The sequence below is a fragment of the Lucilia sericata genome, unplaced genomic scaffold, assembly GCF_015586225.1.
Source record: "Lucilia sericata isolate MDLA Ls3-8-SP2 unplaced genomic scaffold, ASM1558622v1 Contig000095F_arrow, whole genome shotgun sequence".
NCBI lineage: Eukaryota > Metazoa > Arthropoda > Insecta > Diptera > Calliphoridae > Lucilia > Lucilia sericata.
This window is the reverse complement of record NW_023994127.1, coordinates 1-17,778: the sequence shown is the minus strand read 5'-3', so window position 1 is coordinate 17,778 and position 17,778 is coordinate 1. Positions and strand designations below refer to the sequence as shown.

The following is a 17,778-nucleotide window of genomic DNA, read 5'->3' as shown; positions in this document are numbered from 1 at the left end:
AACACTGTTGGCGAGAGGCTTGTGCCTGTCATTAACTAACTTGTCACTTAAAATATATTGATATGCACGCTCATAGGCACGTACATACATATATTTGTTTATACACATTTAAATTTACATACTTACATACATATGGTTATCTTTATATGTTTGAATATACATATGCATGCTATGTTAAACCACCCTCGTATAACAAAGAAATGTTCAAGAAAAAATGCTGCCATTAGTTTTGTTTTATCATTATTTTGATGATTTTTTATGACTATTATTTATCAAATTGATAAATTCTATTTTCACTTTAAATTAATTGCAAATTAAAAAGAAAATGTATTACTTACCTTATGTTACTTTTTTTTCTTTAAATTGAAATGTTTTTTTATAAATTATTCTTGTCATTAACAAGACTAATATGTCAGATTAGAATTAATGAAATAATTAATTATTTTGTAAATCTACTTATTCGAGTTATTTAAAAAGGAAATTTTAAATTTAGAAAGTTTTGAAAATTGTGGGATAGATTTAAATTGAAATTTTAATAAATGGTTAGACTTGTTAAAAAAAGCTTTGTATGCCTAGAGGGCAGATGGTGTTGAGTTTACTTTTGGGTAAGCACTCCATAAAATATACAGGGATCATAGTCAGGAGTTACCTTAAGTAGATCATCTTCGGTTTTGATTTAGAATAAATTCAAGTTAAATCAAATTTGTTACCTTCTAAATGGTCCATCCTTTAATTATTTGTTTCTCTATGTAGGAATCATTTAAATAAATCATGGGTTTCAAAAATTCTGCATATTTTTGGTACGATGAAGTACAAAAAAAAAACACCTTATTTCAAGGTGGTCTTTTTCATCCACTGGGAAGACTTGAGATCGTTCTACCACGCGTCCCTGAAACCTTCTATGAAGAAATCAGGTGGTAATTTTTGTACATGGCTATGGCGGTCAATGTACAAGCACTGAAGTACTCGAGCTATCTAATCTCTTGCCATAGCAGCCTCGTTGGGGAATGACAGGCAACATGAGATCAATCCCAATGGATACCCCGACAAGGAAAAAGCAATTACTGGCCTAAAATCTAAAGTAGGGGCGAACCCCAACATCAGATGAAATCAATCTTGCGCTATTTTACGCCGGAAGGTAACCACCCTTAGATGTCATGAAAGATTCATTATTTGAAATGCATGTAGGAATGTAGGAATTTTCAAACGGGTATAGAAATCCAGCATAAGTTGCTCTGTAACATCACCCAGTGACATCTGTTGAGATGGCAACAGCACCGGAGAGAGAATCCAGATACATATGATATATCAGTCCTTAAACCAACATTCTCTTCCCGCGAATTTGGATATAAAACACAAAAGCTCAACGAACTGGTTCGACGCCATGTCAAATCATTCCGAGGAAATGCCGAGGGTACATTTGATCATCACCAGTTTATAGTCCCGGCAGACTAGAAGTATTGGTAGCACCTTTTTTCCCCGGGATATTTCCTTTTATAAATTATACAGGCCGACAAATTTTTAACCCAGAAACAAAAGTATAGTTTTCTAAAGGATTGAGTCACGCTGAATCCGAATCTGGTCTCAGTTTGAAAAAACGCAATTTGATTTACAATGCAGAATATCCTCCACATTACAGGGTATAAAAACCATGGGTTTTCAAGCTTTAGGTGAAGATATCTCAAAGAAGAAAGAAGATATGTCAGATATTAAGCCTTTATTTTAAAGTTGACAGAATGGACTTTCAGATGTCACTTTATAAATAAAGTTGTCAAATATGTATTTTGTAAATCCATACTCTATGAAATGGTTTTGAGACACAACCTAAAAACATATAATCTAATCTTCAGTTTATATTCAAAATGAACACTCAATTAAATGCTCATACGTAAACAAATGCCTTTTTAATATAAATTCATGTTATGAATAATAATTACGTGAAATGATTTGAATTTAATTGGTTTTTATCAAATACATGTTTATGAATATCAAATTTAAACAAATTGCTTTATAATAAGCATGATTAGTTGACAATAAATTGTTTATATCTCTATTATTTGTTATTGATAATTTATTATTCGCGTAGAGTTCTACTAAAAATATTTCTTTAGTTCCTTATATATAAAATATTTTAATGATTTTCCCACACAAAAACAAATAATACGGCATCACTAGCAAAATAATCTGTCACATCCTACCAGTTGCTCGTCTCTGTTGTTCTCTCTGCTTCTGTGATTGTTGCTGTTACCGGCTCGATTATCACATCTTCGTTATTTATTTGTTTGTTATTTTTACTCATAACTGTGTTAGTTATTGTTGTCGTGTGTTTACTTATTGTAATATTTGTTGTTGTTTTATGGCTTTGTTTTGATTTTGAACCTGTAGTTTATCCATTGATTTGCTTTTGCCGGCTTTTGTCATGTTTTTTGTTTTGATTTGGTTTGAATTTCCTTCTATAGATGATTTCATAGCAAAAATGTGAGGTTGTGTTTATCCGTGCGTCACTATGTCCTTTCAATAAAAAATAATTATTTATAACCTTTAATTTTGTTTTTCTTTTTTCCACTTTTCATATTTTAATAAATACAGTGTTTTCGTTGTGTGTGGGTGTACGAGTATTAATTTTAAAAACATCCCTTTTCCCTTATCTTCACATGTTTTTTTGTTTGTGATTTTTTCTGTGTTTTCAACATTTAATTAAGATTTTATTATTGATGAGATTAGTATATCATAGTTTTATCATGTTTTTCACATTTTTATAAAAGAAAATATTTTTACCATTGACCTTGTTATTATAGTGACTAATGAAAGAATGTCAATCAAATAAAAAAAAATATAACTATGGCTGATCCAAACAGTATTTATATATGTTCTTTAAACATTTTACAAATAAGTGCAGATCTATATGATTACTTGAACTGACTCCCATTACGGCAGTAATTCTACCGGTTGAACGATAACCGGAGATTGAGATATTGACCCTTTATATAAAAGTAAATGGAAATTTGTAGAACAGGATTTTTTCTACTTTTCCGTTCATCAACTGCTACTTCTTAAGTTTTCTTTAATAGAAAAAAAATTAGGTTTAAAATAAATCTAAATGATACTGCCAATTTTCCTAATGATCGGACCTTAGCCCGCCTACAAAGTCCCCTACAGAAAATGACTTGAAGGTCAGTAATTCACTTATAAACACTAGTATCACGGTGAAATTCTGCTTAAATAACTTTAATATAAGGGTGGCCAGGAGTAATCCTTCACAGAAAACTATACTAGAGTATAAACATTCAAACACTCTTAGAAACATTGCAATCCTTATAACGGGAGCAATGAGCGCGACGTCAACGAAGGCTCTGTTAAATATGTATATTGAATTGGTCACCAGCCGACCTGATGGCGATTCAACTAGCCCCGAATTCCGCAATTAGACTTAGCGCATGTGGATATTGGTCTGGTGGTAGGAATATTGGGCATTCTCGAATAATAAACCATTTCGAATCCTTGCATTTAAATGTTGGCGTTACGAAACCTCACTTTGATAAACGCTTCACCATTCTGATTCCCGAGAGTGGTTGGAGGCTTCTACATTGAAAGGTTTGGAATCAAATCTTCCTTTAGGCTAGCTAACTATTGTAGAATTCTGCAGGCAGAGATATCTGCTATAAAACGAGCGGTAAATTGAATGAGGTATTATCGAATATCGGGGATATACGTATATATACGGACAGCAAAGCTGCAATCAAAAAACGGGTATCTCTTAATGAGATAGCGAGACATTCTACACTGAAAATAATCCATGCTCAACTTTACGAAAAAAAATTTCGTAACTTCTATTTGTGTATAATACGAAATATTATTTAATAAAACCCTTTTCTATTTTTACGAAAGTACGAAAACCTTTCGTAATATTTTTTTCTTAAATTTTAGCGAAATTAAACATAATGATATTAATTATATTATCATTAAATAAAACTACAACATTTTTATAATATTTAAGAAAAAGTATAATTTTATTCACGAATTATTTTCATAAAAAAATTGAAAATTCGTATGGAGAATAATTTTGAACTAAAATTAGAAAAATTATTTTAAAATGAACAAAAATGTTTGCATATATTAATATTTCGTAAATTTAACCATATTTATTCAAAATTCACTTTTTTCAATTTATGTAAATTAATTTTTCCAAGATTGTTTTGCATTATACTAAAATATTTCGTACAATTTCGTATATATTACGAAAGAATTTCGTGGTGCGAAACAACGAACGATTCGTACAATGTACGATATTTTTTGTATATATTAGGAATGGATTTTTTTCAGTGTAGAAGAGAATAAAATCGAAGCCTTCACCGGTATTTCCCTTAATAACTGTAAGGCACTTGTTCAAAATATACTATATGAAATGGCTCAGATCAGATGGTTTAGTGAAACCATCTAACTTCGAAGTCAACCTGACCTCCATATGATGCACCTAAGACTAGCTTATTGTTAAGCTTTAGCAGGGAGAAAATTAGAACGCTGCTATCGATAATAACGCGACACTGTGTTATTGGCAATCATGCCAGAAGAATGGGTCTCCAGTACAATGACTACTGTAGAAGTTGTCACAATGAGGAGAAGGATACTATATCTCATCTCCTCTGTTACTGTCCGACATTTAACAGGAACAGAGAACTCTATTTGGGTCTGCTGTTCTTTCTTGTATGGAGGATATATCCGGGATAAATCTAAAGAATATCTTAAAATTCGTGAATCGAACCGGTTGGTTTAACTCTGGAAGTAGTGAGTGGTTTTTTGTAGGAAAAGACTCCATGACCAATATGGCATCACAACGGCACCGAAATCAGCCATTTTAACTTGTTTGAGTGGCTACCCTTCTTACCTAAACCTAAAGGGTGCCCCGGTAGGCTAGTTGGTAGTGTGCTAGTCGGTCAGTCTCGGGGTTGTGGGTTCGATTCCCACCAGAGAATTTGGTCTGTTACACTACAACTGGCGTATGGTCATCGTGACCCTGCTCCGTAAATTAGGTTAGAATATAATTTGTAATTGTATTGTAATGGACAAATAAGTAAATAAATAACTTTAATGTAAACGTAAAACCCACTTGCAAAATTTGTAGGGATAGTCCCATAGTTGCCATTGTCCCCATATAACCCCTCTTTTAGAAATTCGCTTTGTTTCTCAACAAATTGCTAACATATGTATTTCGGAACACATAATACAAAAATTATGAATTTTTATCTTTAAAATTCATTGCACTCTAAGAATAAAATTCTTAAGCAAAATATGCAGTAATAACTAACCGGAGAATGCTAACTAAACAATTTTGATTGTTTAAATATTTTTTATAAAAATAATAAATTTGAATATTTGGGTATAGAATGGGTGGGTTTATAAACACACCTTTCTTCCATTTATTAAGTACATTTATAATAACAAGAAGAAAACAATTATGAAAGTCATCACACATATTTCGATAAAAGTCAATAAAAAAGGGGTAAAACATGTTTTTAAGTAGCATTGACTTTTGGACTACGTGCACAGAAATTTATTTGAAAGGGTTGATTTTATTAGCGTAGTTAGAATTTTTTCCTTAGAATTATGGTTAATTTTCATATTATATATAAATTTAGTAAGATTTAACCCCATTTATGCAAAAGTAAATATTATAAATTAGGTATTGATATTTTTATTAGACGAAAAAAGTTCATTAGTTACTTTCGAAGACATTTATTAATTTTAATACATTTCATTTCCCTACGGGAAATTTGATTTATAAAAAAATTCAGTCCGATTTTATTTTCAGTAATTTAAACTCTGTTTTTTAATGTTTTTTGTTAAATTGCATGTTTTGCAATTTTTTTCAAACTTCAGTACAGTTCCTAAAAAAAACTTTAACTGCACTAAAAATTACAAATTTTTAAAATATTTTAATTCGAACGTTTATTTTTCATGTATTGAAATCAGTTCAAATTCTTTTAACTATAGACCAACAATTTAACATCCCTTTAATTTATTTTTTTATTTTATTTAACCTCCATCGCATTTAGTACAACAATGCACCGTGGGCTTTTATATTACTAATATATTAGGAAATTTTAAAAACAATGACTTTGTTTACTTGTAATACCAATTTTATTAAAAACCAGTTTACATATTTCGTTATTGAACGGAATAATATTCCGCTTAATATTATATTCGGAATCAATGTCTCCGAACAAATTCTGTGTCCGGTATGCGATCGGTCACGTCCTATGTTTGTGTATAACTTTCCAATACGTTCAGTATGTAATGACAACGTGTCCTGTAACCGCTCTATTCAATTCGCCTAAAGTTTCAATGGGGAATATTAGTTTTCAGACCCTTGATTTACGTAGTGCTCGTGGCCCCACGCATACCCAAGCAACATGTATGCTGAACTCCCTGTAATGTCCAAAGAAGTTCAACAGATTATTGAACTATAAGATATAAGATCACGCTTTTATAAAGCCATAGAAGGAGTTGGGCCTATGGTTCTCTTACATAGCGCCCAGTACCAATGTGCCTTATTGATTCTATCTCTATGTGATGTCTAAATTTAAATTTCCGGTAAGGTAGTGCTCATGGCCCCACGCATACCCAAGCAACATGTATGCTGAACTCCCTGTAATGTCCAAAGAAGTTCAACAGATTATTGAACTATAAGATATAAGATCACGCTTTTATAAAGCCATAGAAGGAGTTGGGCCTATGGTTCTCTTACATAGCGCCCAGTACCAATGTGCCTTATTGATTCTATCTCTATGTGATGTCTAAATTTAAATTTCCGGTAAGGTATTACACCAAAGTGCTCTATAGGTCATCGGTATCATCTTTTCCAGGAACAGGATTCAATATACTCTGGAAGTTTTGTTTTTCTTGCGTAAAAACAGATTTCAGTCTTCATCGGGTTAATATTTAAGGCCTCCTCGGTCTTTCCTACAATCTCTCTCTCTCTCTTTTTAGCTCTCTCCCCTTCTTCCCGATTCGGTTAATGAATATAGTTATTAAGATCTTCTGAACATATAATACTTCTTCAATAATTCTATAGACGAAAGAAGCCCGCCTCCGCGATAGGTGTTTGTTCTACCGCAACCTATTTATATTTTCTCACCTCTCGCGCCTACGATGCAATTTGGTGATCACTTCCATGATCTTATGATTGGACCCCCAGGTAGTATGTAGTGACTAATGATGCAGTTCTAGTGATACACAATGGGCATATTCCCAATTTTGAAGGAAACAGCTACACTGTCTTCTGTCGAGTGTCTGATCCTTTCTATGTTGCCTATAATGATGCTGGACTATTAATTGTTATGAACTATTAGTTGTTATTTTATATTTACAAAAATTAAATACAAATTGTTTAAAAGCTCCACAGTGCATCACACAGAAAAAATTCCACATGTACCATCTTTTGCACACAAAAATAGAAAAAGACAATTATGATTCATTTGGTTGGAACATTTTACAATTTACTCATAAACGCGTACAAGTACCATTTACCACCATGTGTACATCTCCATTTAAGAGCATGAGTATGAGTTTAAAGGACATTTCTGTTGAAGCTTTTCGATATTAGATCCACCAAGTGTTTGTGGATGTAATGTTTAAAAATATGAAAAATATATATACTTGAATACATAGATGGTTAAGAGGAATGGCATGGATTACAATGGTATGATAACCACTTTAACTGGTATTCACATGAAAGAGAATTTGTGTCACCATCACCATAATAACACGCTTACGCACATACTACACATGTTTGTAGCAGTGTCCTTATAAAACAACAACAACAAGAAAAATGGGGAAAATAGGAATAAGAGTATGTGCGGCTGGATAATTGTATTTGTAATAAGTACATAAATTTTTGTAAATAAAAGGAATGTTGGTGGCATTTGACTCGAGTGTCATAATTGTAAATTTCATTCCTTTTTTAAATAATTTATACATATGAATGTATGTACAAATAAAAGTGGAATATGTTTGTTTACAGAACAAGCAAAGAATTTGATTTGGAATATGAAATCATACTTAATTTTTATTTAAAACAAAAGTTTTTCTTAAATAAGCAAGTTACACAGCTCAACAAGAACATGTCTATTACTTGATGTCCAATTGTTTCCAATGATTACTATATATCGCCTTCAATATATACAATTTTTCGATATGATCATGTTTATTTAACTTAAATTATTTTTTCCATTTTTTTGGAGACTTTTTACTTTTATATAAATACAGCCAACATAATAATAATAACTAACTATTTAGTTAGTTAGTTTGAAAGGAAGATGTATATACATACATGAAATACGAAGAAATACACCTAGGCCTCTATCGGGCCTCTTGTGCGTTCCTTAACCAGTGCCTCAAGTGGCAATCGAACCCACCACTTCCGGTGTATCGTGATCTGTCAAAATTTTGTGTAGAAGTGTTCGGATGGGAGTGTCTAAACGCAATATGTAATGAAACCATTACACATTGAGAAAAAATACGGATGGAAAATTTGACAGTCGTATATGTATCTCTCTTAATTTTTTGAAATTATTCAAAAAACAAGCAAGTCGCATTAGATCAAGGTTGTATTTTTATGTAAACACATACAAAAAAAGCGAAACAGCTGTTTACTTTATTATTGTTTTATACCAATCCACGGAGGTAAATTTCGGCCAAAAATCTATAAATCCACGGAGGTAAATTTCGGCCAAAAATCTATAACTCCTTTATTTCTTTAAATAAATAGCTGAAATTTTCTACAAATGTTTCTTATAGGTAAGGTTGAATAAGGGCAATATCGGTTGAAAATTTCGCCTAGCCCACATACAAGTGACCCCCCAGAAAACTCCTTAAATACTCATAAATACGTTAAATATGAAGCAATTTCCATGAAATTTAGCACAAGTCAGTTTTATGCACCCATAAATTTTACGGTACAGTATTTCGGACATCGGGTCATATTTGACCCTAGTCCCGTATATGGTTCTTAAATGCTGATAATTGGGTTAAAAATACTAGTAAAGCAACGAAATTTGACACAAAATATTTTTATAGGAACCGATTTTTCACTGTAAAATTTTATGAGAATTGGTCCATAATTAACCCTACCTCCCATATTAGGTTCCTTTCAAAAAAATACTCTAACACTCATTACTGGCTTTCAAATATCTGTCTAGCAATGGAATTCGACACAAACATGTTTTATATGAACATAAATATGTGTATCAAAGCTTATGACAATTGGTCCATAATTGACCCTATCCCTTATATAAGGATACTTAAGAAAAAGGATTTAACTGAGTGATAAATATCAGCATAAACATAAATATCAACATAAACAAGTTTTATAGGCGGTAAAATTCTTCTGTCAAATTTAATTTAGTTCAGTCCATAATTGACCCTTCCCCCCTCCATTTGATTTTGTACTATTGATAATATGTCGTCCCGTTCTGCATTTTTATGAAGTTGAAATATATGGAAAAGTTCAGCATTTGTAATAGACGAAGTCATTAAAAATGCTCTAGTTACTAGAGTTGCAGGAAGTTGCAGATGAAATTTATAATACTTACTCCTGATATATAACAGTAGTAGATACAATGTTCACCCAACCTCTTATAGCCCCTTTTCATTTTCTACGGTCTTTTAAAATTTGGATTTGTATAGTTTTTTAGTTTTTAAAGTGTGATCGTGTAAAGGGCCCTTTAATTATATTATGAACACATCCCTTTAAAGTCTGCCTTCAAATATTTTAACAAATTACACTCCAAATTAAAGCTGCTTCTTATCAACAGGAACCCTTAAACATCAGTGGCTTAAAGAAAAGGAACGTCATTGCTAAAAGGACACCAGCAAGCATAAAAATAAATTTTATACAGATATTTATATTAAAGAATAAAAGTTTGAAAAATGCAATTCAAGGAAATTAAGAATCATAATTGGTTTAATTATTCAAAGAGAAAATTATTTTATTACACTCATTATCAAAATGAAGTATGTAATAATATAATTAAGTTTTTTACTATAAATGTACATTAAGTACACTTTAGGTTAGGTTGATAGGAGGATGTATACTACATCAAATCCGAAGAAATACACCTAGGTCACTATCAGGCCTATTGCGCGCTCCTTTTAATGTAAAGTGTTTGTTATTAAAAACAACCTTATATAGAATTTACTAAATGTATTATCGTATATCGTAGTTGTGGGATGTTATATCCGAAATAACATCACTCCCAAGATATGTATTTGAATTTAATTTCAGCGAAAGCCTGACAATGACAATGAAAGTTATCCAGAGTTTCACAGTCCTCTCTACATGCTCTACATTCATCTGAATCTGCACGTCAAATTTTGTATAGTTGTGCCCGTAATTCTATTTGTCCACTCAGAATACGTATCATCATACTAACCTCAGACTTGCTCATCTTTTACGTCCTGTACTCGTTATGGTCACCCCATAGGATCTTTGTAGTTCTACCCACCTTTTCATTATTCTAAGAGTCCTTATGAGATGCTCTCACCCATTTTTTTTAATTCAGACCTCGTTGGGTCGAATGATTTTGCGTCCGTCAGGTTAACTAACTCGAGCTTCCTTCTCTTTAAAGCTAGTACATTTGCTCTTTCGTTAACGACTACCCCCGAGTGGCCTGGTACCCATATGATGTAAACCTTTCTTCTGGGAGAGTATACGGTTAAAGCTTTCTTATAATCCAATACGATCTTCACAAAATGACAATATTATTAAGGTTTATTTAAGACTTAGTTGTGCCGAGATATTAGTATATACTAGTCGTATATTTAACATATTTAAGAGCTTTATACGACGTTAGGTAAAATAATGGACAAATTTCAACCAAAATTAAAAAAGTCCACAAAATGTTTAATCCGGCAACGATTAAGTTGTGGTTTATGTATTTACTAATGTTTCGAGTGGATCGTAAAGAGTTCTGTTAAATTATGGCTATTGTGAATGATTTACTACAAATTCATTTAGCAAAGTCACGAACCTTTTAAAAATTCGAACATTGGTTTTGATGTGGATTATGTAGAGTGCGTTTGCAGTGTACACTCCCCGAAATGTTTATAAATCAAATCTTTTATAACAAAGGAGATATGGATGTAACTTGAAAGTCAGCAAAAAAATATGTTGTAGATCTAATATAGAATAGTTGTGGATCTATAAATTTTATTTATTTTGGTATAATATTTACATAATGAACAATTAAATAGTCAAAATCTACTATAAACATTAGGAATAGCGAAAATTTTTATTAATTTTACCTGCTTCCTCAATAAATAATCAATCTTTTATACAATCCGATATTCGACGTTAAATTCCTTTTTCAAAACAAAACACTATTTAACTTTACATACTTTGATAACCCCACATTTGATTCGATTTCATCGCTAAAGTTGTGTTTTCTTTTTTCCAGCGATTTTTTCTTGTAACACATTTGTGTTACATCGTCATTGTTTACTAAACAGTTCATTGTTCCCACAGATTGTAAATGAGTCAATTGTGTCAGTGACTGTGTTTTTTTATTACTGTCCTTTATTGGTTTGCCATTTTTCACCTGATTGAAAAATACAAGAAAAACAACATCCTTTTGCTTTGTTACAGAACAACACTACAGGGATATCAATAATTAAAGACCCCATCAATTGGTAAAGTTTAATGAATTTCCATCAAACGTTGACATCCACGATTCAATTAATTAGTCGTTTTTGTGCGCGTCTTTTTATACACCTGTTTGGAAGTGTATCCATCTATAGAAAGAAATGTCATTGACCGATACAAATTGAATTGACCCAGTGGCTGATATTGAATGTATGGTAAAAGAGAGTAAATAACAAACGTTTACATTTTCTTTGCTGCCAAAATAAAAAGGATTTTGTCAATTAAATGGTGTTTAAGAGGAACAAAATAAATCACAAATGTTTTAATTACAGATCGAAATTTGCTAAAAATTAAAGTGTTAAATTTCAAAACTTAAACTTTACATCATATGAGTATCTGCCCCCGGGGCATGTTTTCTTGATATCAAAGCCTCATCTTGGTGTATTGAAAACCCAGGGTAAAGAGGTGCTATCAGTACCTATAGTCTGCCGGGACTATAAACTGGTAATGTCAATTCACTCCTCGGACTTTCCTTGGAATGATTTGACATGCGATCGAACCAGAAAACCAGGACATGTCCTGGCTGGTCAGTTGGTTAAGATACCTTCGATTTCCACGCAGTGGCTGTGGTTTAAACCCAAAATTGCATGAAAGTGGCGGTTAAAAGACTGATGCACAGTGAAATCTATAATTCGGAATAAGTTCGGTGCTGTTGTCGAATGACAACAGATACCCACAGAGGAGTATCTGTGGGACTAAGCGTTGGAAATTAGGCGTTAAATGTATGTATATGATACAGGATGAATGTGGGAATGTGGAAAGTGTACAGAGTTGAATGGTGATGGATGAAAGGTATCTTATACAAGTGATATCATTAAATTTTCCTTCATTCCTACCAGATTTACCACAGTATGTTCTCTCTGAGAAAGAACAAAGTCTTCGGCTTATTTGATGGATTCGTACTTCATCTACGGTTACGTCACTAGGTGCTGTTGCCGACTCAAAAGAGGACATCCTATCTGAGTGTTTGTAAACGAAAGTGATGTTTTTGCATCTCGGAAGTTAAGCAACGGTTCAGCAATGGTCAGAGATTAGATAGCTCAAGTACTTGAGCAAAGTGGACGTAAACTGGACCGGACATTCCATATACAATAATTGCCAGCTGCGTGTAAGATACACAATGGGGCGGTGGTGAGTCATCACAGAAGCTCACCCAGTGGTTGAAAAAGACCACCGTGAAATAGGCAAACACGGCAGGTGTTCACGTAAAGCACTCGACATTCATCATATGGGTACCAGGTCACTCGGGAGTAGTCGACAACGAAAGAGCGAATGTACTGGCTTTAAAGGGATGACAGCTCGAGCTATTTAACCTGACGAGGGACGAATTAAAAATATGGAAGATAGGGCTCTTGGAATAATGAACCACAAAGATGGGTTTTCTATAACACTCCCCAAAATGAGCAGGCTTACGGGTAAAGCTATACAAAATTAGAGCGTGTAGAGAGAATAGTAAAACTCTAGAGCACTTTCTCTGCCATTGTTGCTTTGGTCGAAATTAGATCCAAATATCTTGGGAGTTATATTATTCCTCATACAACATCTCTTACGAACACTGATCGGATAATTCATTGATCACTACATAATGTTTTTACTAATAAAAATTTTCCATGAAAAGGAGCTCACAACAAGCCGTATAGTGGCATAGGTGTATTTCTTCGGATTTGATATAGTATACATCCTCATAACAACCTAACTGTAACCTTCTTCAAATTCAGAATTTATCAATATATTTTCTTTGAATAAAGAATTTAAAACAAAATTGTTTCCATTAAATTGAGAATTTCTAAATTTGCCATTTAAGAAATTGTCTCTTTTTATAAATTAACTAGATCGAAAAAATTTCTCTTCCAAGATTTTGATTTTTTTGGGGGAATTTCTACATAAAATTTGTACTTTAAGCAGATTTTCTTTCAATATTTAATTCAAATAATTCTTAAATTAATATACAGATCTAATACTAACGATGCAAATAATTTCAGAAATAACATTATTCAAAATTTAAAAAATATTTTTATTTATTTCCATATTTAATATAGACTTACATTAGTGGATTTTTTTGCAATAAATTTAATTTATTCAATATCAATAGTTCTTAACTTTTAAAGGCGTTCTCTTTACAATCTTATCCCGATTTACTCCCATTTTTGAGGAATCCGACATTTCTGAATCATCGGTATTCATAGTATGACTACTGCTACTATTACATTTCGATAGCAATTTTCGTCGCTTGAAACGTTTACCCTTTTTACGTTTCTGTGATTTTGATCGATTGCTTATGGACAAACGACCAATTAGTTCAACCAATTCAGTGCGATATTTTTCCAATGAACATAACTGCTTATCTATGGACACCTCCTCCATTTCGTCGTCGGTCAGATAGTCGGTATCTGGTTCTAAGTATGAACACTGTTGCAGTTGTATGGTACGCAATTGATTCGTTCTAATCAATTCCTCGGTAAGGGCCAATTTAGCCGAGGCCCATTTGTAGATTTGACGTTTTTTACAGGGCATATATTGTTTGTAGGAGAATATATGAAAATTTAAACTTTCCCCCGCCTCCTGTGCTACTTCTATACTCGCTGTACTGGTGGACAATGAAAGACGATCTGCAAAATCGGCGACTTCTGTGGGATCTACGCGTACATTGTCATCATGATTATCATCGAATGTATGTGAACCTTTGTCTATATAATTGCCCATTAGCAAACTTATTTCTAATTTAATTTCAATTACTTAGATCTGTACAGCTTGGCTGTTAAAGTGAAAATAAATAAAATACTTAAAATGTTGTCAATTATATACTAAAAGGATTTCTGTCTGTCAATAGATTGTCTTCAAAAACAGTTATTGTCAAAATCTTCTAACGCCATCATAAAATTACAATATTAAAATCTTTAAATACCTGGTAAATTTATAATAGTTTTATTTTACTGCGTTTATACCTGGGAATAACCAAAAACTTGGGAAAACCCAAGCCACATTTGCTTATGTTTCCTTTAAAACCACTTTAATGCTAACTAAAGTCTTACAGATATGAAATTATTATGATTATGTTGATTACAAGCTTCAATACAGCACTGGAAAGAGCAATAGAGAACTGTAATGAACTGTTAAAATTAATTTTATCTTAAAATTAACTGCCAGAATGTGATCTTACAAATTGAAGATGTTTAAACCCATCTAAACTATTTTGAGTATTTGCGGTTTTTTGCAAAAATTATATTTTTCTTCTGAGGTCTGATACCGGTAAGCTATAGTTACGCCTAAAGTAGAGGGATGCATTTCGTTTTTGATATTCGTTTCGCAATTCGTTTACAGTTTGAAATGTCAATCTTATTTACTTATAACTGAAAGAAAGTTAAAATTTGCAAATTATTTAACAGGCCGACAAAATTTGATAAAAGTCAAAACCCATAGACCAATATATAATGTATTAAAGAATTGAGCTGCGCTGAATCCCAAATTGCCTTAGAATTTCTCAATCACATTGACAGATATCATGTCCTAAAGTTACAAGTTTTTAACAATATTTGAGACATTAAAACTCCGCAAAGAACCTTTATTTATAAAATTTGTTATATCATCTGGACCTTCAGATTGTCGACATTAAAATAAACCTTTAATTTTTTATCTTCTTCCTTCTTTTAGCTATATGATGGGCAATTTCTGAGGCCAGATTGGGATTTAGCGCAGCCCTATACGTTACAAAAGTTATTGGTTTCTGGGCTAAACATTTGTTGTAATGACTTTTTTATCTAAGTTTTATCGCGACTACATTGCGTGCGATTATTCCAATTTTCGGTTCAAGAAAGCATTCCCCCATTTAGACCATTTTGCCTTGGTGTTACATTAAGTCGCTGGTCTATGTTAGCAGGGTTACTATAGTTTCAGGTCAACACCGTGTAGGAAATTTCTGTTATTTCCGATTTGTGTACTCGAGTCATGGACGATTACAATAAGTCCAGTTTATCCAATCTTAAAAGCGCTTTTGCAGCAAACGATGTCGTATTGAATAAAATATTACTTCGATTTTACTTTCATTTAAGTCTAAATATCCAGGAAGATGATTAAAATTTGTTTTAGAACGAGCGCAAATAGAACAAATCCACATCTTTAACCCATTCTCTTGTAGGTATATTGCTGTGATTCTCATGTAGTTTTTAGGGAACCAATTTTTTGACACAAGTTATATATTAGAACTACCCTACACATACTACACTACACATATCACTTTCAGCAGCAAATTTATTTTTATTAAAAAACTTTTAACAGAAAATGAAAAAAGTCTTACTGATTTGATCAAGTTTCAAGAAATTTTCGGTAGATTCGATATGATTTATGTATTATATGTATATAAAATTAAGCCAATAACTATTTGTCAAAACTGGACCCAATTTTCACAATGTGGGGAGGTATTATACGTTTGTGCTGATGTTTGTAACGCACAAAAATATTGGTCCTACACCCACCTTAAAGTATACCGATCGACTCAGAATCACTGAGTCGATAAGCCATGTCCATCCGTCCTTCCGGCTGGTATTATTATACGTTTGTGCTGATGTTTGTAACGCACAAAAATATTGGTCCTACACCCACCTTAAAGTATACCGATCGACTCAGAATCACTGAGTCGATAAGCCATGTCCATCCGTCCGTCCGGGTGGATGGCTGTCCATGTAAACCTTGTGCGCAGGGTACAGGTCGCAATTTTCAAGATATTTTGCTGAACCATACCATACGTATCCATTATTTCACCAAGCCCCCATACAACCCTACCCCCCGGAAAGGGCTTTTGAGTTCATAATTATGTTAAATATTGTAGTATCTCTACAAAAAACGGCAAAACTCAGTTCTATAAATGTCTTAATAATACTACCGATTTTCGTAATTATCAGACTTTATTTGACCCTAGCCCCCATACAAAGTCCCCTTCAGAAAATGACTTGATGGTCAATAATTCACTAATAAACACTAGTATCACGATGAAATCCAGCATACATAACTCTAATGTAAACGTAAAGCCATGTACCTAAAATTATAAGGATAGGCCCATATTTACCCTTGCCCCCATATAACCTCTCTTTTAGAAAATTAATTTTTTCAACAAATTGTTAAAACATTTCGGAATTAAGGTAAACAACTTAAATGCTTTGTTATTAAATATAATCCACATTTTTAACATACTCAGTGGTGTAGGGTATCATATGGTCGGCCATGCTCGACTATACTTTCCTACTTGTTTTGTTCTCTAAAGGTTCTATATCTAAACTCGGTTAAAGAATTGGTTTAAGGTTTGAAATGAATGTGTTTTAAAAAAGTAAAGTATAGTTTGAAACCTAAGAAACTTTTCCTGACAGTGTAATAAGATCTTGAATGTATATGTACATTCTGCATCAGAAGATAAATTGAATTAAAGGAAAACAACAAAATGAACTTTTAATTCCAGATTTTAACAAGTTAAACTCGTCCCAAAATAAAACAGTTTTCATGAAACTAGGGGGATAGGGTCAAATGAGGCCCGATCATTACTAAAATTGGCAGTATAATTTAGACTTATATGAAACTATGTTGTACATAACATAATTATGAACTCAAAAATTCCTATCGGGGGTTACGATTGTATGGGGCCTAGGTGAAATTATCGACAGATTTTCACCATTATCAATAGGCTTCGTCCTCGGATTAAGGGAAGAATATGTACATTTCATCTAATTACTTTGAAAATTTGCGCACAAGGTTAACATGGATACACAGATGGACGATAGACATAGCTTACAGAAAATGATTCTGAGGCGATTGGTATACTTTAAGGTGGGCCCCGGTGTAGGGTATAAACACACAACGAAATACCTTAATTTATATCCCGATATATGATCCTTCCCTTGTATTTACATTAAAAACGAATTCATTATGTAGCTCCAGTGTTGTATAGATCTTATCTAGTGTTTATAAAAAACCGACTTTTGGAAAAACCGGTTTTTCGGTTAACCGAAAATTGACCATTTCTAAAAAACCGGTTTGTCGGTTAACCGAGTACAAAAAAACGGTTAAACCGGTTAACCAAAATGTTTGGAAAT

At 32.6% G+C, this 17,778-nt stretch overlaps 1 protein-coding gene across 1 annotated transcript; it reads right to left on the bottom strand.

Moving 5' to 3' along the window:
• Positions 1 to 13,783: 13,783 nt before the first annotated feature.
• Positions 13,784 to 14,413, bottom strand: LOC119599889. Its single transcript, XM_037949816.1, has one exon. It carries the CDS (start codon positions 14,399 to 14,401, stop codon positions 13,784 to 13,786), a length of 618 nt encoding a protein of 205 aa, XP_037805744.1. The 5' UTR covers positions 14,402 to 14,413.
• Between the last annotated feature and the right edge of the window lie 3,365 nt (positions 14,414 to 17,778).

Coding starts and splice junctions, on each gene's coding strand:
- LOC119599889 (XM_037949816.1), bottom strand. CDS start 14,401: ATGGGCAATTATATAGACAAAGGTTCACATACATTCGATGATAATCAT.